This window comes from Phragmites australis, chromosome 12 (assembly GCF_958298935.1).
Source record: "Phragmites australis chromosome 12, lpPhrAust1.1, whole genome shotgun sequence".
Lineage (NCBI taxonomy): Eukaryota > Viridiplantae > Streptophyta > Magnoliopsida > Poales > Poaceae > Phragmites > Phragmites australis.
The window spans coordinates 1,948,691-1,976,385 of NC_084932.1; the positions used below are offsets into that span (position 1 = coordinate 1,948,691).

Below are 27,695 nucleotides of genomic sequence, written 5' to 3' on the forward strand. Positions count from 1 at the left end.
AAGAAGGATGAAGATGGCGTATTGACAAAGTCAAGCGAATAGGATGCCGACGCAAGTGACGAGGCAACCAGATGGAACGAGAGTGGGAGAGACTTGCCGACGGTCAAGATCGCAAGACAGAATAGATGCGTCAACATCGAAGCGCTTGTTTAAGGCAAAACAAGTGGCGGCTAGTTACGCTTTGAGACACGTGCTAGGGTTTCGTGGTTTGGCCACAAAACCACAGGAGGACTGGAGGATCACATGGCATTATCACGGATCTTGCGTTTAGGCGAAGCTAAGGCGTGAAGAATTCATGACCGTTCGATGGACGAAACGAAAAATAGACTAAAATATCCTGGTGGTAGATAGGATTGCATTACTAGTAAGGAGTATTTTAGGAACAAGAAAATTTAAAGGCCAAGATACATCCTTAGGCCTATAAATAGAGGGATAGAGCTGTGAGAGAGTCTTGAGCCAACCATTTGAGAGCTCTATTGATAGGTTTTAGAGGAAATGAGAGGGTAAAGTTAGTCTTTGTAATAGGTTAGAGCTTTTGTGAGAAAAACTTTGTAGTTTGCCGAAAATAGAGCTAACATCTGTGTTTAATGAAGATTATTTTCTTACATATTATCGTGCTCATCTTCTTGTAGTCTCATTCTTTTAGTTCATTTGACTTCCTTGCAAGTTTTTCTATTTTCGTGTTGATTTTTGTTTTTGCCTTTGAGTTGCAATCTTTTCACCTTAAGAAGTTGTTTTTTCTATTATTAGAGATATAAAATTCACATACTCATGTACATGAGAGGGTCTTGAGTTCCCTTACCTCTAGATCAACAACTTAGAGAGTTTTTTACCTGGTGATCACCTTCTTTAGTTTCTTTACAAGTTAAGAGCTTTCAAATGCTAAGAAATATGAAATGGTCTTGAAAGGAAACTATGATTCGCATTTCAGAGTTATGTTGTCTCGAAATCTTACTTTTGAACTTTTTCTCTGTTTGGTTTCTGTTTGTGCGTTTTTTAGGAGTGTTAGGTGAACACGGAGTAGATAATCTACTTCAAAAATAATTATAAAATGAATATTCACTCTTCTCTGGTCATCTATCTCGGTACAACATTATTTGTTTGGCCTTCCGTGTATCTTGTCTTCCAATATTCTATTAAAAAAGCCTCTTAAACAAAAAGATTATTCCTACGAACCTCCGGAAATAAAAGGACACCCTTGTGGCACCGCATTTTCCTTAGTGTGTATATGGATTTTTGAGAACTTTTTGCCTGTTTGTTTCAATTTCTCTGAAATTATGATCATTGTGAACTGTGTGTGAGTATGGTCGTATGGGTTTCTTTCACGCAGCTCGTAGCTACATTAAATTGCAAAAGTTGCCACAGTCAGTTATTTTAAGAAACAAAGCTCTTCAAATGTCTCAGCTTTGCCTTTCTTACTGACAATGACATGCTGTTAACTGAAGCACTAAAAGCTAGATGTGATTATATACATCTTAGTTATATAAAGATCGAGACTAAATTTTTATATAGTCGTATCATAGTTTGGTGTAATGATAAGAGTTAATAAATCTCTAATTTCAAAAAAAACCTAAGAACCAGGTATAGAATGACAGTTTATATTTAGAACTCAAATATATGGTGATTAGAATTTCCTTTTGGTGATTGGTACGCTCAAGTTTCATCGTTCTAGTTGTGTCCACTGTATCTAGTTGTTTCGTAAGCAGATGACACTATTTTATTTTACTTTTTTTAAAGAGTTACCTGTTGCTTTCTTCTGAGTTGCTTGCGCCCATTTTAAGTATCTGAAATGCAATAGCTTTAGGAACACGCTGTGTGTCCATCTTTTGAGATCCTCAGAGCATCTTCAACTGAGTTCTTTTCCTACCCTCTATCTTATATTTGAGAGAAAACGATAAAAATCGGTCTCTAACTAACTCCCTATCCGACCCTTTTTTATTTGAGGAGCCCTCAAATCTCCTCCCTCACCCCCTATATCTAGGGTCCCCTCATTCGGCCCCTCACCCGCGCCACCGCACCCGCGCATGGCCCCTCCCGTGCCGCCGCACTGTCCCGCACCTGCTCGCCCACGCTTCCCCGCCCACACTACGCTGTCGCCCCCTCACCCGCCCGCCCGTGCCGTGGAGGCGTGGAGAGAGGGAGCTCGAGGAGAGGGAGGTCGGGGAGAGAGAGCTCTGGCTGGCGTCGGGAGAGAGAGGGAGAGAGGAGAGAGAGAGTTACCAGATATTAATAAAATAGAGGTGATTTGAATATAGGAGTCAAATATGAGGGGTCGATTAGAACGCGTTGAGAAGTAAGAGATGAAATTTAGATGAGAGATCTCTAAATAAAAAAATAGAGAGTCAAATATAAGTAGTTGATTGGAGATGCTCTCAGCTAGTACATTTCCATACTCGTGGAGCGGATGATGCGGAAAATTTGATCAAGCTGCGGTGCAACTTCACAGTTACAGGCTTACAGCTGTGTACACTGCAAGCTTTTTTGTTTCCAAGGCAAGGGACAGAGGTTCTCTCTCCTGCTCGGACATAAATTATCTGTATTGCAAGCTGCAGTAATAGTCACCGATAAGTGGATTCGATTTCTCGTAGTATTAGTGATGGTACAGTATTGTAGAGGATTTCTCCTGCTCTAGTTGTTATCTTGTATATTAATGTTGTATGCACATTTCTAGTTTAATACATTCCACTGTAATTTTCTCTTTGATTTTTGGGGGAAATTATTTTTTCTCGACACCCAGTCTTCAGTTTCTTTTTTTAACAGGTTCAACTCATCTGTTTGTTTCTTCCTCTCTTCTGTTCCTGATGTTCTTATGGTTGAGTTGATGAGTTATCCTTACTGTTAGTAGGAGCATTTATTTTCTCATTGTGTATATTAAAATGGATACCCTAGCGCCATCCTTCTTGTTTATTCAGGTCTATACCTTTTTTATTTTCGCTTTGAATTCCTCTCAAAAGCCAAACATTTGCCCTTTCGATCTTATCTCCCAGTTGGACAGCTGTGCAATGTGCAGTGCAGGTTGGCCATGTACTAGTGCTGCAAATTTAGGTAAGCGTGCCTGTTATTATTACTGCACTGATAATTTCTCACATCGTCACCTAAAGCCTTTTGAAACTGTGTTCAAAAGAAGAGGAAGCAGGCAAGAATCAACCAATCCTCATCTTGTTCTATGTGATTTTGAAAATTCAAAAGAAGATAAACACCGGGAATGGTGCATAGAAAGATGATAAATGGCATGCTTTGTTATTCATATTAAACGTCTTTTTAATAGGAATCTAGATTCTCTCTAAAAATATTTATTTAGTAAATTAGAATTATCTCTCAAGATAGTTTGACTAGATGGCTAGATACTATTTCTTAAAAGAAAAAATAGTGGTGCAATTGACCAATTTAATACATATTTTTTCAATGAGTATTTTACGGTTACTAATAAAAAAATTGATTTTGCACTTTTCTTGTCTTTCCTGGAACACCTAAAACTCTAAATACCTTTCCTACCCAAATCTACCCATCCACTCTCTAGATTTGTTGATCTGGGCCCGGCGGGCCGAGTCAACACATGTGGCACTGGTCAAAATAGGAGAGATAAATGGCTGCCAGTGGTACTGTGCAGCTTTTGTCCCAACAAGTCAAGTTAAAATTAGTTCAGAGATCAAATTAGCCAATGTTAAATTTTAGTTGTTAAATTTATGTTTGGTTTGAGGTAAAGCTAAAATTTGATCGGCCAAAAATTTTGACGAATGATTTAGCCGTCTGAGATTTGGCTAGAAACGTTATAGAAAAATTTTAGCCAATCAATTTTTTTTAAGACATGACTAAATTTTAGCTCTAAATCAAATAGATGCCAAATTTTTAATGCATAGCTAAAGTTTAACTCGGCTCCTTTTGTCTCTAACCAAACAGCCCTACGCGCCTATTTCGTCGGTGAAACTGTCTTCCGCCCGTTTTCGGATCCCGATCCTCTGCAGTACAGCCGGCAATATATATATATATATATTACTGTAGTATATGAATAGTAAAATGTGAGTAGATGAACAGTGATTTACAGTGTACTGTAGACAAAGTACTGTTCGAGAGTATTCCGTCGTAATGTAGCGACGGTGCTGCTATAGCATCTGAACTGATCAGTTGATTTTTATCTGACAGCTGAGGAAGGGACTAATGTATTTTACTGTACCCTTTTGCAGTTGCTGGTTAGACCATCTCCAACAGCTACCTTAAATTTTCATCCTCAAAATACTATTACAGTATCCTCTATCACTATTACAGCATCCCCTATCCCTAACACTGTAGCAGTACTGTATCACTGAATACAGACTCTGGTGGAGACGAATTTCTAGTGCTACAGTACCGTAAAGTACTGTAGCACTAGAATCCTTAAATTTGCAGATCCTGTTGGAGAGGGCCTTAGGTCATCTTCAGCCGAATCGGTATCTGGTGCTACAGTATTGCTACAGTACTGCGGAGAGAGAAAACGAAGCTGCAAAGGATCTCAATCGCCCGTTTTCTGGCCCCAGGCAAAAAACGTGAATGTTTCGACTCAATTCTGGAGCGAAACGCCTCAGCCTGATTTTGAGAGAAACGGTTCCGTTTCCGCGAACCAAACACGTTACCAGTATTAGTAGTACTAGCATAATTAGTACTTGTAATAGAACTACCTTATCTCAACTACATTAAACTGAGTACTCCCTATATTGCTGAATAAATTTCTATTTATAATGTATGCTACTCATATTTTAAAACCTTAATCGCTGTTGTTTACACATATTTAGACTGACATTTAATTGTGTCATTAATTTTTTCCTGCATGTGCTTAGTCATTCTTACTATTTACTATAATATTCGTCCATATATAATTGAAAAAAGCGATAATCAAAAGTGTGCAGTGCAGACATAGTAACGTATTTACAGATGGAGTGAGTAGTAATGAACCGAATGGTATGATCCCCGATGTGATTGCTTTTCTCTCACCTGCTAGACTTTTGTAGAAAACAAGAGGGTAAGAAGATAAAGGACAAGCAGAGTATTTATATTCAAACTTGAGCTATCATGCTTATGAATTAAATTTTATGTTTCTAATTTTGTACGACAACGTCAATTAATATATTACAGTTGTTTTTAACTCCTTTCCGCCCCTGTCTAGCAGTAAATTTGGAGTACCAGATTTTCCGGTGACCGCAAATTCGAGTGCTACAATATTTTACGGGTACTGTAACACTGAAAACCGAAGCTCCGGAAGATGACCTCAGTCTCATTCGCTATTTTACTGTTCAATAAAAAACGGAAGCTATGTTTGTCAATCGTCCTCTAGTACACTTTTGCAATCCAACCAATCAGATGGTTGGTCAAAGGAGAGAGAGGATCACAAAGAACATGAAACCCCGCCATTCTTGTGCAGTTTCTGCTCCAAAACCTCCTATTTTTATTTCTGTCATTTTCGCATATTCAAAATATGTTTACTCTGGTATAATACTGGTACAACCAGAACCAGTTGCTGCTTACTGGTCTTGCTGGTAACCGGACACAAAGGGAAAGTAAATCTAGTGTAGGTGCCTCCCCTTGTCTGTCTTCCTCCTCGAAGCTAGCAGAGTAGCAAACCAAGAACAAGAACCAAGCAACGCCCAACCAAGAAGGCGAAGGCACCAAGAAGAGCTCGTCACATGATAAATGGAGGGAAGGGAAGGCATTGCAGCGGCAGGTGGCCATGAATCCGGTCATGGTCTATTCCGAGCAGATATATCCATGACAGAGCCGCAGGAAGCAGCAAATGGGTACCAGTCCTCTCCCTCCTCGCCGTCGACGTCCCCCACACCGTCCCCGCCACCGGCCGTGGCTGGCCATGGAGGGGACGCCACTGCAACTCCACTTGCCTGGACCTGGAGCTTGGGTGGTGAGAAGCCGAGTGAGGCCACCGGGGACAATGGCATGCAGATGGACGAGCAGAGTGAGCACGCCAACTTGAGCTCCGGGCGGCGCAGGGGCCGGCCGCGTGGTTCCGGGAGGCGCCAGATCCTAGCCACTCTAGGTCAGTATGCTCCCTCTGAAATGCAAAGCTTCCTCCTTTTCTTCTTGAGCAACCCAAAATGTCCATTTTTGCTGTGTCGTTTCTTGCTATGTTTGCTCCCCTTGTAGATTTCTGTTCGATTGCTTGGATGGGGTCCAGATAGGGTGATGTGTCTGTTGCTTTTTACACTGAAGAGGGCTAATAAGTCAATATCCACTACCAGTCACCACAGTTCTGCTATTCATTGTCGCGTTTATCTCCTCTGCTAATTATCAAAGTGATTCTCATGTTTTGCCCCCTAATTCCTACCAACCTTGTGTGTGCATTCCTTCTTGGGAGATTTTCCTTGGTGGATTAACTAATCGACCTAATATTTTGCCCGTGATTTAGTCAATGTCATACAGATTAACCTTTGTTAAGGTTTCTGTTCCATCATCTAGTAATTAGTTATTTAAAAATTGTTCATTTACCTGTCTGATTGGTATTCTTCAAATGCAAAAGGGGAATGGTACGCGCTGTCGGCTGGAGGGAGTTTCACACCTCATGTCATCATCGTGGGTACTGGGGAGGTAAGACATGTACTCCATCTTGTGGCAGCTTCATGTTTCCCTGCAGCTAAGTTTGGCATTGTTAACTAGTGTGCAATGCTTGTCTTAAGGGTAAAACTAATTGTCTTGTCCAATTCGTTCGTAGGATGTGGCGGCGCGCATAATGTCGTTTTCTCAGAAGGGCCCCCGCTCAGTGTGCATCCTCTCTGCCAATGGGACAATCTCCAATGTAACATTGAAGCAACCGGATTCATCTGGTAGCACCTTCACCTATGAGGTATGGACTCTGGAGTGCACTCTTTGTATCTTATCATTCTCCTTGTAAATGTTCTGAGTTAGGATCTACTGGCTTTTGTGAACTTCTGGGAACTTGGAAGAATTGGTTACTTTGGACAAAAATGGTCTATTTGGATTTAGCATTGTCTATAGGAACATCAAGCATAATGACTTTCTCGCCAATATTTTTTTCCCTCCAAAAAGCCAACCTTAATTCGATCTATCATGTTGGGTTATATCAAATTGCAACCACCCATGCGGGGTGAAAACATCTAATTCTAGTTTCTGAAACATCATATTGTAGGTTCACCTTCACCCAATGCAATTCATATTTGTTGACTTCATTTAGATGAGTCCTCAAACATGCAAATACTATCGTAGATTCACCAGCTGGTTGGCCTATTCTTTTGGAAAAGGCTTCCCCTTCCACTTTCTTCTATATCCATTACAGGTCTGATTGACTTCAGAAACCATAAGTCTCCTAACTGTAAGCTAGACTCTGTCACAATAGTAAAATACACATAAACTTGTTCAAAGGTATAAATGGCCATGGGACTTCTATGGTCTCCCATTTGCATGAGAGAAATGACAACAGAAGCCTTGAGTGATTGTATCGGTATAGGATAACAACATTGTCATACATCTCACCACGCACATATATGTTTCTGTTTATGCTACTCATTCTTAAACTGTACTTATATAACAGCATTGATGTGTTTCTGGTTTTCAGGGCCGTTTTGAGATTCTGCGATTGATGGGCTCTTTTACAATGGCTGAGGAAGGTAGGAGGAGAACCGGTGGGCTCAGTGTCTCTCTTGCTGGTCCTGATGGCCGCGTAGTTGGCGGTGTAGTGGCTCGGATGCTGCATGCTGCCAGTCCTATACAGGTAAAAACCTACTGGAAAATCTACACCAAATTACCAATGCTGTCACACTTAACTCATCAAAACACAAACATCGATTCCTTGTTGGTTCATTGCAATGTGTAACTTGTTGCGCACTGATGACAAACTTTGTAGGAATTATCTTTCGTTTATTCACATAAACCTTTTGGACTGCAGGTGATTGTGGGGAGCTTCCTGCCAAACAGTCTGAAGCAGCATCAGAAGAGGATGAGCTTGCAGCATCAACCATATGCTGCTCCAGCACTGCCCGCACCAATGGTTCCCCCTCCGGTGCTCACAGCGGCAATGCCCATTTCTCAGGCAGCTCCTGGCAACGGCTGCCATGCGCCACCAGTGTCCGCCGCACCTGAACAGGCTCATGCCAGTGTGGAGCAGCACAATGCAACTAGCGGCATGAACTTGAACACCACCACAGACTTCACGATGGTTGGCTGGCCTGTAACCGGAAGCTCACAGTCCATGGCACACAGGCCTTCACCTGACATCAACATATGCTTGACTCCTCAGGAGTAGAACTTGCTATGGTTGTCATTTTTTGTCGCCTCATCGCTGACACATTTACCTGAAGGACATGGCTCTTACTGTCCATGTGTGATGTTTAGCTGACCAGCTAAGTGCAATATTACTGTGTCAGTTAACTTAATTCTAGTTCCGCCTTGCAGCTATGCATGTTTGGTTGTGCTCTGTAGCCTGTATTGTTACCAGTGAATCTATTGATAAAGTAATCTGGAGCTTTTAGAAATGTTATTCTTGATGAACGTCGTGCATTAATATGATTCATGGCTCCTTCACCTCGTTTCCCTCCTCTTCTTTCTTTGCAAAAAATAGAAGGGGCTACGATGGTTGGTGACAACCAGTAGAAGGACTTGAGCCCCTCCCCCATAAGATCCACTGCTGATTAGAGCACTGCAATTTGCATCTGCAAGCTGTTAATGGTGACGGTTGCGGATGCCCTCGTTGATTGGTTATTTGTATGAGAGCAATGTGACTCAATGATTGCATATAATTTTAAGGAAAAATATGTTTAGTTGTCTGCATGCATTATTCCAGTTAGAGCTTATGGGTGCAAATGTAAGACTGCAATATGGCCCGGGAGGAAAGCTCGATTTGAGTTTCTCTGCACAGTCTGCCTCGACGGATACAGACTCTTACTTCTGTTTATACAAATGAACTTACTTATCAGTATCATAAAATTACTTACATATAAGCAACAAATTATAATCTCAACTCTTACATCCGCTTATTTTTATATAAGGAAAATTTGTATTATTCTAGCCTCTGCATAAGACATACACTCAACCATTCATTATTATATAGTTTCAGCCTCCGGCTGTGAGTAAGAAGCCAATAAATGACAAAAGGAAATAGTTCACCAATTATAAACATGAAGAAAATCAAACATCAAGTGCCAAACCTCTTAGTAGACATCCACATATGGTTTGCACATATCTCAATTATGTGGTCTCCAACATGCAGCATGCACACCTCATTCGGCCCCTTGCCTCCTCCTTTTGCAATGAGGACCAATGTCAAATCTATTGAGTCCCTTTGATGATGATCTATAAGAGTTAGTTTTTGATTTTTCAAAGATAATATTATTCCTTGTTAACCATAGGACCCAACATAAAGCACCCGCCCCAACCCAAATTTGAGGTTTAAGCTTCGGATCAACATTACTTAACTAATTGCTAACCATTTGTGATATCCTAGTTGGAGGTGGAAGACCTAAGACAAATTGTACTGCTCTCCAAACAAACTTGGCAATAAAAAAACAAGTGTTTTATAGCCTCATTGTTATTGCAAAAACAACATTAGCATTACCTTGCCAATTCCATTTTATAAGATTGTCTTTTGTAAGGGTAACCCCTCTAACTAGATACCATAAAAAAATCTTATTTTTCAGTGAAAGCTTTAATCCCCACAACTTTTGGTATGAACTAGTAAGACCTTTATTCATAATAACCTTATACATAGACTGAAGTGTGAACCTTCCAGTTTTATGCAAAGACCATTTAAATACATCACTTTGATCATTAAGTTGTACCAACGCCACTTTTATTACTAGATCATATCATTCATGTAACTTTATGCCTATAATGGACTTATAAAAAGAGACATTTATTGTTAATGACCGTAAAACTTTTGCAACTTTTGCATGCCGCTTTCTAACAACTCGATAAAGGTGTGGGTATTGTTCTTAAAAAGTAGATGATCCAATCCATCTATCTTCTCAAATTTATTTTGGTTCCACTGTTTGATTGGAAGATTCCTAAGCTTAAGAGCTGACCCTTAACCTTCATAAGTCCAGCCCAAAATTGGGAATCCTCGGGTTTCTATTGCATCTCACCAAGTATTTTATTCTTTAGATATTTGTTCCTAAGCAATTGCTGCCACATGCCATCTTTGTTGAATGATTTGAATAACTATTTACTTAGTAAGCATCTGTTTTGGACATCTAAGGCTTTGGATATCGAGACCACCTTGCTCCTTATGTCTACGTAAGATCTACTTTGTTAAACGATATTTTTTCTTGTGTTCATCACTTTACTAAAATAATTGTGATCTATAATAATCCAACTTCTTTAAGTACTCATGGTACTTTAAAGAATATAACATATACATTGCAAGACTACTTAAGATAAAGTTGATGAGCACAAGGCGACCTCTAATGGTCAGATGTTTACCTTTTCAGCTGCTAAGTTTCATATGAATTCTTTTCTCTATTACTTACCAATTATTGTTGTTTAATTTTCAGTGATGCATTGGAATTTTGAGATATCTAAAGGGATAACTTCCCATCCCACAACCAAATATTTGTGAATATTGCTCCTCAAACTCTTTAGCTTTACCGTAGTAGAGCAACTCATTTTTATGAAAATTAATCTTTAGGTCAAAGAGTTTCTCAAATGCACAAAGCAAGAGTTTCATGTTTTTAGCCTGATTAATATCAGGCTCCATAAACGATATCGTGTTATCTGCATATTGTAATATTGACCAAGATTCTTATTTACTTTCACTGCAACACTCCCTTCAGTTACAAATTGCTCGATACATGAGCACCACTGAGGAGAGAAATTTTTTTATTCATAGATAAGTAATAACTCAATTTAATCAGTCTCTATAAATACAACCAACTAAATGCTCCTCTTTTTAATATATACACGCAAAGTATGAGTGCGACTCGTGTACCGTATGTGTCTCGGTAACTCCCGATGTCGCCATCGGCTTCGGCCACCTTTGCTCACTGTCTAGACTCCTCTCCGTTCCACCACCGCTCACCCAGCCCGCCTCTTCTATAAATCTCTCCCGCCACGTCCGTCCGTCCTTGGAACAGCAAACAACGCAATCCACTCCAGTCCTCAGCAAGCCAGGACGAGGTGGCCAAAAAGGTGGTCGTCGGGGAGATGGAGGTCGCCAAGGTGGCCGAGGCCAAGGATGGGGTGGCCAGGGTCGATGTCGCGCCGCCACTACTCCAGGAGCAGCAGCGATAGCTGCTTTTGGTTGGGTTTGCTCCCGGTTGAAGATGTGTGAAACAAAACTGTATTTTGGTGTACTAATCAATGATCCTGTGTGAAACAAACTCCAATTAGCTCAGTTCATGTAGTTTCCATCATAATCTAGTGGGGAAGTTGGATCTTGGTGTCAATTTTCCTATCCGAATTCTTGATCCCTGAAGTCTTGTCTGATCAAACGGCATCTGAACTCTGAAGCAATGGTCATATCCTGTAACCCTGCTCGGGCCAGCCTTGAGCGGTGGGCTACGGCCCTGAAAATATCGGTGCCTTTTCAAAACATATGGGATTGTGGATTTTAATTTTTTTTCTTTCTATATTTTCTAAAATAATCACAAAACTATGTGATCGTCTCGCCGCCAACGGTTCAGTGAGTGGTGTTTTTTTAAAAAAAACTCAAAGGACGCCTATTCAGTAGATGATTTTTAATTTAGACCCATTTAATAAGTGCTAGGAGTTTACTTCTGTTAAATTCTAAAACGGTCTTATAGTTGTTTAATTTTTTTAGAAAATATGGAAAGAAAAAAATCGGATATTTTACACGATTTTCCAAATTATGCCGGCAGGGCAGCCCATTCTTTTCTTCGGTCCAGTAGAGGCCCATTAAATTGGGCCTTCAGACCGGCCCATTATCTTGGTCCAGTACATGCCCATGACATTTCTCTGGGCCTCTTCAGACCGGCCCGGCCCGGCCCAGTAAGAGAGGTTCTTGCTAGGTTTTGCCCAGCTGCGCAACTGCGTGCTCCTGTCTCCCCTCCCGGCGGCTGCCGTTTCCGTTTGCCTCGCCGGAGCTGACCACCAACGAGCCGATGGCGAAGGGCGACGACGCGTTGGCGCGGAAGCGCAACAAGGTGCGCCGGAAGCGCCTGCGCAGCAGCGAGAACGCCGTCTCGGAGCGGGTCGCGGCAATCATCGCATCCAAGCGCCGCCGCAAGTCGGGAAAGCGCCGCTCCTGCGAGGGCATGTGCTTCTCCCTCCCCACCCCCGAAGACCCCTTCAACGACTGCCACGGGAAGAAGCGCAAGATCGATGAGCCGGTCGAGGAAACCGCCAACGCCGCCGCCAAGGACGACGACCCTGAGAAGAAGGACACGAACACAAAGAAGCAGCCGCCGGCAAAGGTCAAGTCCAAGGCCGTACCCATGGCCAAGTCCAAGGCCATACGGGAGGTGGAGATGGGGAGGGAAGACGGCCGCGTGGAGTACGACCGGCCGTCCAAGTTCTTGGTGGTCTGCCTCAACGCCATCCGCGACGCTGTGGCGCCCGAGGACGGCGCCAGCAGAATCCACGGCGCCGGCGACTGGGGCGTTGAGCTCTGGAGGTGCTGTTCCGCCGCGGCGCCGTGCGACGTGCTCGACACCAGCGGCGCGTGCGCCACGCTGGAGCAGACGGCGTGGCTCGTCTCCACGGCCTGCGACATCGTCGCTAGGAAGGAGAGGCTTGGGATGTTCGTCTCTTGCCCCTTCCTGTTGTATCTCGTCCCGTCCCAGGAAAAGGCCGTGCAAGTTAGTACCGCCATTTTGCTCTCCCTATTACGTTGTTCGTTGTATTAGTCAATGATCATAATGTGAATGGTATAGTGATTCAATTGGTGTTTTTTTGGGGCTTTGGGCAGGTGCGTTCGATATTCAAACCCCTGAAGTCTCTTGGAATTCATTCGGTGAGCTTGCATCCTGGCACTTCTATTGAACACCAGATGTTAGGGTATGTTTTGTTCAATTATTAGTATCATCCTCTATTCAATTTGAATGCTTTATCTGTCAAGGCAGTCCCTGTTAATACCAAATTGCATTTGGCACATTTAGTGTTAATTCTAATCTATTTCTCTCGACTGCTCTATCAGACTAAAAAGTTGTGAGCCAGAGTTCCTTATATCTACCCCTGAGAGGCTTCTTGAACTTATTTCGCTAAAGGCGGTTGACATATCAAATGTATCAATGCTGGTGAGTAAATGTAGTAATGAGAGTCATATTGATGATAAACCATATCATTTCACATGTATTTATCATTTTGTTGCTCTATGCAATTGCACTTTGCAAGGTATGAATTCTGTAATAGTTTTGAGCAACAATATAATCTCCCCTACTGTCTCCAGAAAAATAATAATAATCTCGACTCTTGGCTCCCTTAGTTCTAAAATTGTTCCTTGCTATAGTTAGCTATCCGTATCCTACGATCAAGTTTTGTCTGAAGATGGCAACTTTTATTGACAGGTTGTTGATGGACTGAAATCTTTCATGGACCTTAATGTCAGTGACAAACTTTATTCTATTAGAGATGCCATATCAAGCAATCCTCAGGTAACTATCTTCAGCGATCCATATGACAAAGATGTTGCTACAATAGCGAGGAATCTAGTCCATGGAAGAATTACAAGGCTCTGTATCGGTGATTCTGTTACGTCCCAAAGTGCATTCATAGCCCAGTATGTACATTTCTGTCCATCAGAGGAGCAGAAAACATCAAAGGTACTTGCTTCTGTTATCTCCCAAGTGTCTACTTCCTTACGTTACGTTCCATGATTTGGTTGGCTTTTATGTGTCATGCTCCTTATCCAGGAGAGCATTAGTGAATAGCTAGTTGCTACTGTAATTTTCGTCAGAGCCTCCAGTCTTCCTGGCTTTAATAGTAGCACTTGATGTGCTTGCTGCATACTGCAGATCATGCTGTTTAGGACATCAAACGTAAACAATAGATGTAATCTGACATTGATAACCTGAACAGACATTTGGATCCTGCACTATCTATTTCATGGGCACTTACATGTCTATCTATTTCATGGCTGAGAATTTTTTAAGAAGGAGATGTTCCAAATGCCTTGGATGATTGTGGTGTGCTGCAACTTTGCTGTTCTGATGAACTCTTTCTATTTTCAGGTCAAGGAAATTCTTGAGCAGATTTTAAAAAGTCACGCTAAAAAGATATCAAGGGTTCTGCTAGTAACCGCAAGCAATCACAAAGCGCAGCACCTATCGTCATCACTTAAACTGGAAAATTGCACGGTGACTGATGACTCACACGGCAACTCTTTTACAATATGCAGCAGGTGCAGTGAATCAAACAACATTGTTGTTTTTGTGCAATTTCTAATATCTGCATGCAAACTGAATCATGTGCAACATAGCTAATTTGCCATTTTAACAAAATATTGCCAAGACTTTGGGTTTCAGGTTTAGAGAATTTTAATCACCGCATTATCTTTTGATTGAGTACCGAGTAACTGCTATGCTTAACTTTGACATCTTAAATGTATCTGTATTTGTGCAGTGTGGGGCTGATGAATGTCCTTGTGAAAGACGGGGAGAACATGGCGATGACAGATGTCGAAGAGTTTGAGACTGTGTTGGTTGTGGATTTCCCTCCTTCAGTTGATGAATATGTTGAGATCCTTACTGGGGCAGCACGTCATGCGGTTGCAGGGGAGGTGCATAGTATCTTTTCTAATGCTGATGCCCCCATTGCAAAATCTTTGGGTGAGATTCTTGCAAACTGCGGCCAGGTGGTGCCTGAGTTTCTCAAAAAATTGGAGTCGTCGTAGCAGGATTGGTTACCCAACCAGAGCAGTCTTGAGTGAGTCATGGTGACTCGGATTGGTCGCCGCCATTCATCATCCACTTCTTGTCACCAAGCAGTTTTGATATTTTTGGGTTCTTCTACATGTCGTTCTCATTCGTAAGCACAACATTGATATTCGGGCCTCGGCTTTGATGTACTACTAGCTCTTGTTGTGAAATGTGAATGCCCTGAAGCCCTTCTTCTGGAAGAACTGACTCAGTTGCAACATCGTAATTTACCGGCCTCTATTATTGTTAATTTTGCCAAGGAAGTGTGTCAGTCATCAGGGACCGCCCTTTGCCCCTTTCTTTTTTGAAAGGGAAGCTGAAAAAGGGCATACACTGATAGATCTTTAGATCTTTAAAGTGCGTCAAAATGTCAGACATACTAGCTTCTTTTAATCGAGTTCCTTTTACATGTTAACTGTAGTCATCTTGCTCGCCTCTCCCTCTCTGCGTGCGTGTCAGCTCAATGGATTCTTGTGCAGCTGGGTTGGTGGCAACAACTAAAGGATCTGTGCACCGGCAGCTTTTTTATTGCCGGATTGGTCCTGGCACTCGCACCAAATAACTGGTGATGCTGATCGATCACCACTGGAAGATCGTGGTGGACTCGACCGAAACCATGGGCAGAGCAAATGGCATGTCGATACAGCAAGAAAGGAAAGCTTCGACGCACGAGTTAGTGACTTGGTGTACGTCTGCGACTAGTTCGATTACGATCTCTGGTTTCTTTTTCTCGATTCCTCGGAAATCATAGCAGCTACATGCATGCTTTCCATCGTATTTCTAATCTCTGTGGTGACCCAGTGCGAAATGTTCGTCCTGATCTAGAGCCACGAACAAGCAAGCATACACGCTTGAAGCTGAAGCCTGTCGTCGTGAAGCATTTCCAGTGGACGGCTTGGGCACACTAGCATTTCCTTTTTGAGATCACGAGCATCTCGCGCCCTCATTAGCATGTCCATCCATGCATTAGCCTGCCATGTCCATCCATGCAAGCTCATTAGCATGCATGATGATTCTAAATTACCAGGCATGTAGTAATCACGCATGCTCGATTGATTTGCGTTGATAATTTGTTGACGAGAATTTTGTGTCCACTCCTTTTCCTGGGATTTTGAGAATCTGCTGCTGGGCCTCTTTATCATAAGAAGTGAGGAATGTTGCACCTCAAGTACCGAAAATGCAACTGCACATGTTTTTGTACATCTATCTCGATGATTCATCTCTCATATCTGATACTTATCTGTCTATGAATTTTCTCACTTAACTTATGATACCTTTCACCTACGTAGATGGGCAGGTAGTACAAAATACATTGCTCTGTCTTCTTCTTCACCAATTGCTTTACGGTCACGAGGTCTCTATCAGCATGCTAAATTAAGCAATCATTCTGCTCAGTCGTGCGTGCGTTTTGCCGGTTGCATGCTAAGCCACCATGAATCTTCAGTATCAACATGCTCCATCACGATCGACCGTACGAGAAAGGTGAAGTGCCCCATGCGCATGTGTACTATTATTTCAGTTGCTTCTCCGGCGCATCACAGGCCGTGATTGCCGCTGGCTAGCTTTGCAATGCTGTGATTGATGACCGTCCGTTGTAAAGATAGCGACGATCGACTGTTTGCATGATCCAGGGAGAGGGTCGCATCATGATGTCGAAATACAGCTTAATGATCAGGTAGTATGCATCTACGTGGAATGCATGAACGAAGAGACCCATTCGCTTAATGTTCTCCTTATAGCATTTCAATCTAAATCAAGTACGCACGTAGATATGGTTGGCCAGTAGGCATCCTAAGGGCCTTCTACTTCAAGAAAGCATCTAGACTTTGCAACTTGATAAACAAGTAACTAGTAGTTGATTAAATCCTAGGTTTGTTTCTTGTGTGTCTTATTAAGGTGGAATTTTCTTTTATGATAGATGTCATATCCGTTGATAGTGAGATGTATGTAGTAACTTTGTCAATCTTTAAGCTTCGTATCTCCGGTCTTCAGTAACGATGTGTGAGTGGGTGGTAGTATGAGTATATGTGTGTATGTCTATGTGTTGTACCGAAGTTTCTCAAAAAAAAAAAACTAAGTAGTTGAGACGATATGCAGCTACCAGTGTCACCGGCAACTGTGTGCAAGCTAGGATATAATATATTTGTCTTAATATATACTGTTAATTGCTATAAAATCAACGTCATATTAAAAGTATATTAAAATACAAATCTATTGAACATGTATATAATTTGATTGGCATGATCAATGGTCCAGAAACCACATCAAGAGTGCGTGATCCTAGAGTTAGGTCAAAAAAATATCCTAATTAACACGTTTTAGAGATCATACATAATACAAGCCGCGTCATGCTGACAAGATTATGCGCGGCATCTCCTCGCATGCTGTACTTGAGTTAGTTTTTGATGTATCGATTTCTTAGTCGTTGTATTAGGATGTGAAAAGGAATGATCCCACACTAGATGAAAATGATAGGGCAAGTTGAGCACCTTTGAGTTCCAACGAACAGTTGGCATCCTCAATGAAATTCGCAAGCATTTTGAAGCGTCTTCCACTAGCCAGACACTCGCCTGATACTGTTTCTAGAAATTAACCAGATCACGCCCACAGATCGCTGGAGTAGTTGGACTCCATGTGGAACCTGTTCCACCGTGTGTGTCACGAGTGCTGCGACCGAGCGAAGATTCCGCAGGATGATGATATCTCTGGCGCCGCATTGCTAGCAGTGTTACCTGGACACTGTATTCAGTTTTTTTTTACTGAATTGAACGTCTCAAATTCGAGTCAGATTTCAACACCCGTGTTAAATTCAGAGTTATATTTCGCGTGTTCAAATTTTCTTTGCCGAATCAAACACTCGAATTTGAGTCAGATTCTGATACTCGTGTCTGTGTCCATGTAAGGCTGTCTTCAACAGCTACCTCAAAAACACTATTACAGCATTCTATATCACTATCATAGTACTGTAGCGTACTGTAGCGTACTGTAGCACTGGTATAAACTCTGCTACAGATAATTTTCAGTGCTACAGTACCGCAAAGACTGTAGCACTGGATTCTGCAAATTTACAGCCACGGCTGGAGTTGGTCTAACACAGGTTGCCAGCATCACTGCGCTGCCCGGCTAGCTTCCGTGCCGGCTCTGTCTCTGTCGCCGCAGCGTGCCTGCGCACCCACGTCCCCGTCGCTGGCTAGACTAGCTCAGCTCGTGCGGCAACTGTGCAGGCCAGTGCACAGCTGACCTGAAAGCTACAGGGGCCGGATCCAGCCGTTGACCTGAAAGCAAGCAAGCGCACCGACGTCCCAGGCTGGCTGGGCGACGACAGCGACGAGCACGACACGAACGGACGCACGCACGCATGCAGATGCCGATGCAATGATGCATGCTACCCCCTCTCCTCTCTCGCCTCAGAGTGGGTGGGCAGTGGGCCGGCACCGATCGCTCTACCTCTACAGTGAGCAGAGCAGAGCAGACCACACACGAGACTGCCGCTAGAAAAGTGGCGCCAATGATGCAGGAGAAAATGGTGGGCGCTTCCAAGTGCGGTGCGGGGAGGCAGAGCGCAGATGGAGCGGAGCAGAGCAGAGCAGAGCATGGCTGCTAGTGCCCGGTTGAGTGGGCAATGGCGAAGCTGTGGGTGTGCATGTGGGGGCCCTCTGGCCAGCCGGACATGGCGGTCAATGCCCACAGATGCAGCGGCGGCGGCGGCTCTGCCTCTGAATCTGCTCTCTTCTGGGCTTTGAAGTTCGAAGAACTTCGCGGCCATCAATCAATGGCAGATTTTGGACACGAGATTAGAGATGTGGAGCAAAATAGAAACACATTCTCTTCTCTCTGCTATTTTCAGGCTCTACACGTCTCTGAGTCACTAAAATGTAAAAGTGAGACACATTCAGCATGAGTTTTGGTATACAACTATAGATAGGGAATTTTAAGCAGGGTTGACGCTGTCGCTCCTGCATGCAAACGGGTTTTCCGGTGGAAAAGAAAGAAAGAAAGGAAAAGGAAATGAGAGCCCGCGTAAGAAAGAACCTTCAGTGGCTCAAAGCTTGGAAAAGGTCCACAGTTTCATGCTGCTCTGCCTCAAAATCCAGCGCCTCCTCTGCTGCCTCAAACCCTGCATCCAGCATCCATCAGTGGAACGGCAGTTGTGTGTAAATATTTTTAGAGTCTCTAGTGGATGAAGAGTTTCATTTTCTGGAATCAGACAAAGGCACGATTAGTAAACATTGACTAGTAGTGTGCCGCCTCTTCGTCTTTCACCATTTTTAGCTTCCCTTCGTCAGTTGCCATTCCCTCCTCCTTTCTCTGAGTGGCTACAAAAGTTAAAAGCTCGGATATACTTAACGTTGGAAGGTGTACAATAATACTCCTCAATTCCGTATCCAGATAACCTACGAGTCTACAACCACAACCATATTCGCACACTGATAAATTCTGGACCGATAATAAAAACAAAAAACTAGGCTGCTTTTTTCTTCTGTTGAGTTTTGTTTTGATGGTTTATCCGTCTATGCTTCAACTGCTTGAAATTTACCAAATTTTCAGTCGCGGATCCAACGCTACCACCTCCCACCATCCCTTTTACCCTGTAAGATTGGTATTGCTGCTGTGCCTTGTGTGGCCACCATCTTCCTCTTGCAAATCCAGCGGTCGGTGGCACCATTGCTGAACCCGACGTTCCTCTCAGTCTTGGGCGGCATTGGTGATCCGGAACCCTGGTCACAAGCCGATTCGGTGGTGAAGAAAGTGAACCCATGGACTGAATAACCTCATGCAGTTGAGGAATAGCAGATCCGAACAACTATAGCCTACTCCTCCTTATTGAAATGTAGTGTATTTATTCTGAAATTATAGCGGATATGTCGCACACCTATTCTGGGTTTTAATGTGCATATGATATCAGTCTCTAGATCAGTAGTTGATACACATATTTCTAGCATATTAACATCACCACCTTATATCAGTTTATTACGATACCATAAATAAAATCTTTATAGGTCTTACAACACATATTCCAATGCAAACTATGTAGACGACCTTATCGAAAAGAGACACGATAGCGGAAAACAAAGATAGTCAAATGCTTACAGGCAACCGAGATGCAGACGTAGCCCTAGTCTTCTCTTATTCTTTGTCACCATTATTGCCGAACTTCATCTAAATCAACAAGCAAAAGTAAACAAAAGTAAGTATTGAAGGTACTCAGCAAGTCCTAATACTATTTTGAGAGGTTGCTAGATGTATAAGGGGTATAACCAAGGATAAGGTCATATGATTTATTTTTTTGCAAAAAGCCAATCTTTATGCAAGGGCTGGTGTTGCATAACAAGGTTGAAAGCATTTGGTAGAACATGATTTAAGTCAAATTGTGATTGTTGGCCCTCAGGAAGATATATCAATCCAGCCAGTTCCCAAGTTTTATTAGCTGGTAGACACAGGGTCCTCTCTAGCCCACGACAACTAACCGAACTTCAGCTACTGGTTGAGCGGGCATAACGAGGTCCCATAACCACCTAGTATCACCATGATATCCACCCACGGAACACCAAACTCAGGGTTTAGGATCAATATGGCTCAAACAACTTTAGAGTCTCCAGCTGTATCATGGGACTTCACTTAGGTCGCCCACATCTTCTCCTGGCTCCCATTGCATCTTCTATCTTCGAATGGATATTGGGTTCAACTAATGGGGTGTGAAGTCAACCCCATCCCATAAAAGGGACATGTGGTTGCACAAGGGATGCTTAGCATGACGACATAATGAACCAGTCCTTATACAACCAGGATAAGTATCTCTCAGTAAGAAATACTGCAAAGGCAAACCTTGCCCTTAAGGCAATCCCACTAACATGGGGTACCTTGCTCACCCTCGTCAAAATAGACTTTTTATTCCATTAACTGCACATGTTTAACATACTCACACCACCAATAACACTTAACATATTTCATGTATTCCACAATAAGCATGACTAAGTTGTTCAACTACACTATTCATCTAAAGAGTAAAAGTCCTAAGCATACTAGCAATCAAGGCAATCATCCAAACACTCAAACATACCTGATGTAGGGGACCTTCCAGGGTTTCAAGGTAAACAGTTAAATCAGCAACAAGGTATAGCACAACCAATCTTGATCATAACAATTCACTCATTGAAATTAATTAAATTGAACATGCATAATTATAGCATTTTTAAATTAGGTATACTAGATTGTGGTTATAAAACATAGGTTAAATATGATCAAGGAAGTTAGGACTTGCCCTCTTCAAAGTCTTATTCATGTCCTTCCTCGTAATCTAGGTCCTCGGGTTCTTCCTTGAATGCTTCTTCATCTAAAGTACGCAAATTAACATCGAATAAGTAAACTACAACAAATTTAACTCAAATTCAATCAATTTAAATGAAAATTCAAATAAACTCAAAAATTATGAAAATGGTGGTGTTGGATAGATCTTGAAGGGGAGGAGGTGTTTGCGAGGTAGAGGGGAGGTACATGGTTCTTACCGTGGGCTCAGACTGGGAGGAGAGTGGTTGGAGAGAGGGAGGAAGGTGATGGTAGCGGCGATGGCCCAGTAAACTCCAGGTTCCCATGATCGATTGGCCAAGGGGAGGAGTGAATGGGTGAGCTCTCGACACCGTCAAGCCATAGGAGGAATAATGAGTCTTGGGGACTCACAGACAGCGAGGGAGGAAGCTGTCGAAGGTTATCATCGGAGAGGGGAGAAGGTGGATCTTAAGCTTAAGTGAGAGAGCTTGGTTTCTGAGTGCGGGGTAAGGAAGAGGAGAGCCTGAAGATGCTATTTATAGCCACACGAAGGTTGGTTCGCGGGGAAAATATCTCTTTCACCGGCGATTATACAAGACCACAGGGAAGCGGGCCTACCATGCCGGTGATGTTGATGACAGAGCGGCTATAGAGCCGAGGAGATGGCGAGAGAGAGTGGGAGATGGGACATGATGACGGTCTTCGTGGGTCGTGACATGGCCAAGCTCGGGGTCACCGGTGGCAGTGGGTTTTCTGGTTAAAAGGCAACATGGGTGAGTTGGCGACGTTAAGACGGAGCGGCAGGCTTATGTGGCACACGTGGAGCCCGTTGCCGACATTGGTGAAGCGATGGGATGAGAGAGAGAGAGAGAAGCGTGGTCATCCGAAGGAAGACAATGACTGCGCCTGGGCCATGCGTCGGCGTCGCGTGCATGCAGGGTAGGTTGGGCCAAGTGTTTAGGCTGTCCCCCGGTCCGAAGTGAAAAAAAGAGAGAAAAGGAGAGGGGCCGAGGTGGCCTGAAGCGATGGAGGAATGGATTCGGCCGATAGAAAAGAGGAAAAAGAAAAAGAAAGAGAGAGGGATGCTGGATTGATTGGGTTGGGGTTTTAGCAGACCGAGATAGAATAGGTCCACAAGGCTTTTGGGAACTAGAAATATTTTTGGAAATTGGGGAAGTTCAAATTTGAATGAAATTCAAATTTAAATTTGCAAGCGAAGAAACTCAAACAAAATCCAATGAACTCCAAAATGCATTATGATTTGGTCTGTGCAGTTTTCAAAATTCAAATTTTAATTTTGAGGTATATTTTGGATACTTCACCCAGATTTAGCGATTTTCACTTGAGTTTGTGACAAAATTGAAAAAGTTCAATTTTTTAATGAATTTTATAACATGGCAAAACATAGGGTGTTACAGGATCTATCCATTCTGTACCAAATTCTTGTAAGTTCTGCTGAGAGTAGACAAAAAGAACAGAAGCTATTTAGGCCTAGTCTCTACCAAAATCTTATAAAATTCTTAGTTCCGCTGGGAGTGGGCAGCAAAAAAAAAAAAAATAAATAAATAAATAAATTAGGCCTAGTTTGTCTACCTTCTCTGTCGCTAGCAGCTTTCACATTATAAATACAGCGCCTCGCTCGGCGGCACCACGACCACTCCAACACCCATCCTCCAGCCAACCAGCTGCTTACAACTCCAGCATAGTATAGTACAGCTTCTCCTCTTGCCCTTCGACAACGCAAGCACAGTTCAACTGTTCAAGGCAGGCAGAGATGAGGCGTTGCAGCAACATCAGTTCACCGCTCGCCGCTCTTGCTCTGCTCCTCCTCGTCTGCTTCTTCCATTGCGCGGCAGCGGCTCGCCTCCTGCCTGCTCATGCTGTTCCTCCTCCTTCTCACCTGCCTCACCAAGGTACTTCACTCGTAGAAAGCATGCATATTATGCTCAGCCTCTTTGTTGACCGATCCTACCTGCTTAGCTGCTTTAATCATTGTTTCTGAACTATTCGCAGAGAATGGTGTCAAGGCTGCTACAGATGGCCCGGTGCTTCAGGAAGGTGCCGCGGGCAATGGCGACGAGCTCGCAGTCTCCGAGGTGAGAACAGAAGCCACTGAATTTAACTATCAGTGCTTTCAGTTTGAGCCGTCCATTAGATCGATCAGCCATGAATGATGTGCTGATAGCCTAAGAGGTAGCAAGCTAACCTTTGTGTCCTGGTTCTGCAGGTGATGGGGGCAGAGGAGGTGGAGGCGGCGTGTGAGGAGAGGAACGACGAGTGCATGCAGAAGAGGCTGCTCTGGGACGCGCACCTCGACTACATCTACACCCAGCACAAGGGCAAGCCGTGAGGATGAACACCACATCTTCGTCTCGGTTGCCGCGGCTGGGTGTGATGGTCTGGGCGGAGTACATGCTGGAAAGTTGATAGAGTACCTGCTGCTAGCTTAGTTCTGTTACTAATATATATCCATGATCCATCTAGGAGTATATGGGTGTGTCACTGTCACCTCGTTTGTACATCTCTAAGTCTAATATATGTATGGTACCATTTTCTTCGAGTATTTGCTTGGTGAAATGTGATGATGAGGTTCTTAAGTGACTGTGACCCCTATCTGAATCTCTGACTCCTTCCTAGAAACATTTCTCCCTCTCGATCTGTCTGTTCCTAATCTTCTGAATCCAAGAGGTCCAACAACCAATTTCTTTAGTAGTCCAAGAAAACAACAATCCATAGTGATCGATCGATCTGTCCACAGTGCTAAATTATGGGCTTATTTCGTATCTGTTCCCCAAGATTCCACATGATGGTCGGAGCTAGCTCATAAAAGTCAACACCGTGCAGGTACAGCTCATTTCACATGTCTGAGGCTCTGAGCTGCTCGGGCAAAGAGAGACATGTAAAGATGCTCCTCAGTCCCCACATGCGCTCGATGGCAATGATTCACAGTTTCACACACAAGTACCACTCGATTGCAAAACTGTATAATTTGCATACCAAAGTATCAATCTAATGAAGCTTTTCTTTTCACAGAGAAAGATGCTGTGGTATCCGTGAAAGCCCTCGAGCCATGACCATGAGTAGTCAAAGTGACACTATGAGAGCCTAGCTTGCTACCGAGTCACCTGCAGTTCCATTTCCAGACAGTCCACTTGGCATATTCAGATACTGATGCGATCACTTTATTTACTTGGATTCTTGAAACGCATGCGTTTGGTTTGTGCAGAGTGGCCAATAGTGCCCACTAGCTCCATTATCTGACCAAACTAGTGAGTCATCGACCAGTGCTGCACGCAGTGATCTTAAGCTACTACAGTACTGGTACTAGTTTAGAGCAGTAGTGCGCAGGGTTTAAAAGGCAGCAGCATGCATGTCAGCTTGTTGCGTTAGCAGATGGTGTGTAGAAACACTTGACACTGCGTCTTTCTCCGACAGGTCCGCGTGAACAAAGAGGTCGGCCACTTGCAATTGGAGGGAGCACTTTTCTCCTGCACAACATCTATCTATCCGATCCCCTCGTGCACACAGTCACAGATCCATCCATGTTCCACAGTTCCACTGTGCCTGTAGATGATGCATGAGATGTGTGTGCCTGTGCAGGGGAGGTCCAATTCAATTAGGTCAGCCTTGGGTAGTAGGATAGATAGAGTAGGGTGTTAGGATAAACATGATGCATGGTCAATATATATGTAGTAGTGGCAGGTCGCCAAATACTCCAGTGGTCGGTATGTACCCGTCAGCTGCTGTGGAATTTTCACATGTTGACCTTTTTTATAACGTATTTTACAAATAGACCTATGCGAAAAATACTTTGTTAAAATGGACAATTTTTGCACGGCGCAATGATATTTAGCGCCGTGATTGAATAGTATGACATCGTGATATTTAACGCCGTGCTATCTGACACGTATAATCTTCTACGTTGGACTTACAAGATTATACGTGGCAACTATCACGGTGTTGTGTTATTCAACCACGGCGCTAAATATCATAACATCGTAAAAATGATCCATTTTTAAACATTATGGATCCATGCGTAAAAAAAGTTTTTAAAAAACACTAAAATCTAAAAATTCCACTCACATGCTGGCGTGTACATAAGCTAGCATCGCTCTGTACCCGTCAGCTGCTGTCGTGCCCAGTGAGTGAGGATGACGATCGATCGATGCATGCAAGAAGCGAATTGAACAACTTGCGCAAGCCTCTGCTTCTCTACTGAGCACCACCAGTATAGCCCGAAGTATGTAGCATGGAGGTTCGCATGCATGCATGCATGGAATGCAGTACCAGGCTAGTAGGCTTGGTTGCAGCTTGGGAGAAGATCTGATTCTTTGCAAGGAGTCAAGAACTGATAGGTCCTTTCACCTTGCTAGGGTCTACATCGACTAATATGTGTTTTTAAAGGGATTGCTATATCTTACGTAGACTTTTTTTTTTTATCAGGATCCTCTGAGTTCATCTCTATAACTTTACTCTAAGAGCCGTTTAATTTATGATTCACGTCTAAGATTGAACGTCAACTTCACTTGAGTTTAACGTCTTTCGATTAGTTATACAATATTTTCCGATTTCGTAACTAATTCAATATTTTTTAGTTAGTTATGTAACATTTTTTGGTTTAGAGTGAAGTCACTATAACTTCAAAAGGTGAAGTCAAGGATTCTAATCCATTTTCTTGCTCCTCCCTACCTGAATTTCTATCCATCGATTTCGCGCTAAGATCTGTGCAAGCTATTGGGCCATTTAAAACTCGGGTGTTGTTGTCATAAAAAACACCTCAATTCTTTACTACTAACAATCCATGCAAATTTTAGGTCAATTCCAGATAGTTTATATTCAAGTTATAGTTAGTTCACATTAAAGTTACAGTCATTTTTTCATGTAATTTTCACGGAAAGTTGGTGTAAATGAAAATTCAGGTGCTAGTGTCATAAAAAACACTTTAAGTTTCCTATTACTACCAACACATACAAATTCATATCAAATCTAAGGCACACATCTTGCATCTAATGGTAAAATTGGGATGCTAAACTCCTTAAAAAAATGCCCGGGCGAGCTATAGACGACCCTTTTTAAAATGATATATACCGGTCAATACTCAGTATAGTTCAATCGGATGTTACCTTACTCGAAAGTTCAGACGATCTGACTGGGCCGGTCCAAGAAGAGGTCCACAATACTTGGGCTCAACTGATTGTTAAACTGACGCTTGAGAGCATGTATGGATCTTAGTCTAGCCTAGCCTAGCCCATTCTTGGAGACTCGGAGTAGAGGTACAGAACGGCTCATTTCTCAAATTGTTACATATCCCGCGATTATTGTAACATACAAGTGTTTTCCCGAGATGAAGCGTTATATTTGGACCCACCCCTTAGCTGCACTAAACGCACCAAACACAGTATAGTGCAGAATTAAGGGGGTTAAGACAACTCGATCTCTGAATCCAGGATTATGCTAGATTACCCTGAATCTTTGATAGTGGATGATTGAGGACAGCATTTTTCTTACCAGTTTTGCTAGATTTTAGGAGGGGTGGGAGTGGGGTGGACCTGTGCGGATGTATATTGACAGTTTACGACATGTGACCTAAGATTAAAAAAAAATCAGGCTAAACGTCTGCGCGAGACATCCAAATGTATGTTGGCCCGCATACTTCTATTTAGAAAACAACTAGTCTGATTAGCGCGTCTACCTCGTGTCTATTTTTTATTTTTCTATATGGAGCACGATAAAAGAAGACTAAAAAAATTAGGTTCACAAATTTTGTATATTTCAATATTTATTTATGAAATTATTAATATCAAACATATTTAATTAATTATAGAGAAAATAATAGTACTTTTATGCATGTATATAGTTTTAACATGTAGGTGAAAGTGATACTAACCTAAAAAAATTTGTTTCATATTTTTTTTGAGTTTTAGATATTTTTCTTTGCATTTTAGATTTTTTCAGCTAATTTATTAATATAACTAATATTCATTTCGACATTTTCTGGAATCTCCCGAAAAATAAAATTACATATATATATATACGTGTATGTATGTATATATACATACATACATATACTTATATATACATATATACGTATATACATATGTGTGTGTATATGCGTATATACATACATATATATACACGTATACATACCCAGGGCCCACTGCTACAGTAGCAGAGGCACTGAGAGCTCGAGTATTCTTCCGCCGTTAGTAGATAGTATTGATACCGTTCTTGTAACATGTACTGATGATAGGGATATGTAGTTATATATGTGTTTGGTTGAATGAATAGTATCAATTTGTTTAGGATAGAGTGATACAGGTTTTAGAAATATTTTATTAATATGTTGAATCATCCTATATGAAAAATTTGGTTGAACAATCTCATACATGCTCTATCAGCTCCTGTAGTTACATGTACTTAGTGATGATTAGTAAGTATTAGTGAGAATTAAAAATAATTAGTTATGCATTAGTTATAATTAGATGTTATTAACTATAATTAAATATTACTATAGGTAATTAGTGATGAATAGTGACATATTATGTTATATTTAATTGTAATTAGTAAAAATTAGTACTATGTAGAATAATTTGTTGATAATTATAATTATAAAATTATCATATT

The 27,695-nt window shown here is 42.2% G+C and overlaps 3 protein-coding genes across 3 annotated transcripts; all 3 read left to right on the forward strand.

Moving 5' to 3' along the window:
* The first annotated feature begins 5,664 nt into the window (after positions 1-5,664).
* On the forward strand, positions 5,665-8,242 carry LOC133886108 (AT-hook motif nuclear-localized protein 7-like). Its single transcript, XM_062325838.1, has 5 exons — positions 5,665-6,022; positions 6,503-6,570; positions 6,695-6,826; positions 7,556-7,711; positions 7,886-8,242. The coding sequence occupies exons 1-5, from the start codon at positions 5,665-5,667 to the stop codon at positions 8,240-8,242; spliced, it is 1,071 nt and encodes a 356-aa protein (XP_062181822.1).
* Positions 8,243-11,932: 3,690 nt separating this feature from the next.
* Positions 11,933-15,228, forward strand: LOC133886620 (ATP-dependent RNA helicase DBP3-like). Its single transcript, XM_062326347.1, has 6 exons — positions 11,933-12,746; positions 12,857-12,945; positions 13,085-13,184; positions 13,455-13,709; positions 14,118-14,287; positions 14,509-15,228. The coding sequence occupies exons 1-6, from the start codon at positions 12,051-12,053 to the stop codon at positions 14,777-14,779; spliced, it is 1,581 nt and encodes a 526-aa protein (XP_062182331.1). The 5' UTR covers positions 11,933-12,050; the 3' UTR covers positions 14,780-15,228.
* Positions 15,229-22,726: 7,498 nt separating this feature from the next.
* LOC133886625 (phytosulfokines 2-like) lies at positions 22,727-23,631 on the forward strand. Its single transcript, XM_062326354.1, has 3 exons — positions 22,727-22,984; positions 23,085-23,167; positions 23,299-23,631. Exons 1-3 carry the CDS (start codon positions 22,846-22,848, stop codon positions 23,419-23,421), a joined length of 345 nt encoding a protein of 114 aa, XP_062182338.1. The 5' UTR covers positions 22,727-22,845; the 3' UTR covers positions 23,422-23,631.
* The last annotated feature ends 4,064 nt before the right edge of the window (positions 23,632-27,695 follow it).

Bases quoted from the DNA above. Each gene is read 5' to 3' on its own strand.
- LOC133886108 (XM_062325838.1), top strand. From the start codon at position 5,665: ATGGAGGGAAGGGAAGGCATTGCAGCGGCAGGTGGCCATGAATCCGGT. The intron at 6,571-6,694 runs GTAAGACATGTA...ATTCGTTCGTAG, and splicing joins TCATCGTGGGTACTGGGGAG to GATGTGGCGGCGCGCATAAT. The intron at 7,712-7,885 runs GTAAAAACCTAC...TTTGGACTGCAG, and splicing joins ATGCTGCCAGTCCTATACAG to GTGATTGTGGGGAGCTTCCT.
- LOC133886620 (XM_062326347.1), top strand. From the start codon at position 12,051: ATGGCGAAGGGCGACGACGCGTTGGCGCGGAAGCGCAACAAGGTGCGC. The intron at 13,185-13,454 runs GTGAGTAAATGT...TTTTATTGACAG, and splicing joins TATCAAATGTATCAATGCTG to GTTGTTGATGGACTGAAATC. The intron at 14,288-14,508 runs GTGCAGTGAATC...GTATTTGTGCAG, and splicing joins TCTTTTACAATATGCAGCAG to TGTGGGGCTGATGAATGTCC.
- LOC133886625 (XM_062326354.1), top strand. From the start codon at position 22,846: ATGAGGCGTTGCAGCAACATCAGTTCACCGCTCGCCGCTCTTGCTCTG. The intron at 22,985-23,084 runs GTACTTCACTCG...AACTATTCGCAG, and splicing joins TTCTCACCTGCCTCACCAAG to AGAATGGTGTCAAGGCTGCT. The intron at 23,168-23,298 runs GTGAGAACAGAA...CTGGTTCTGCAG, and splicing joins ACGAGCTCGCAGTCTCCGAG to GTGATGGGGGCAGAGGAGGT.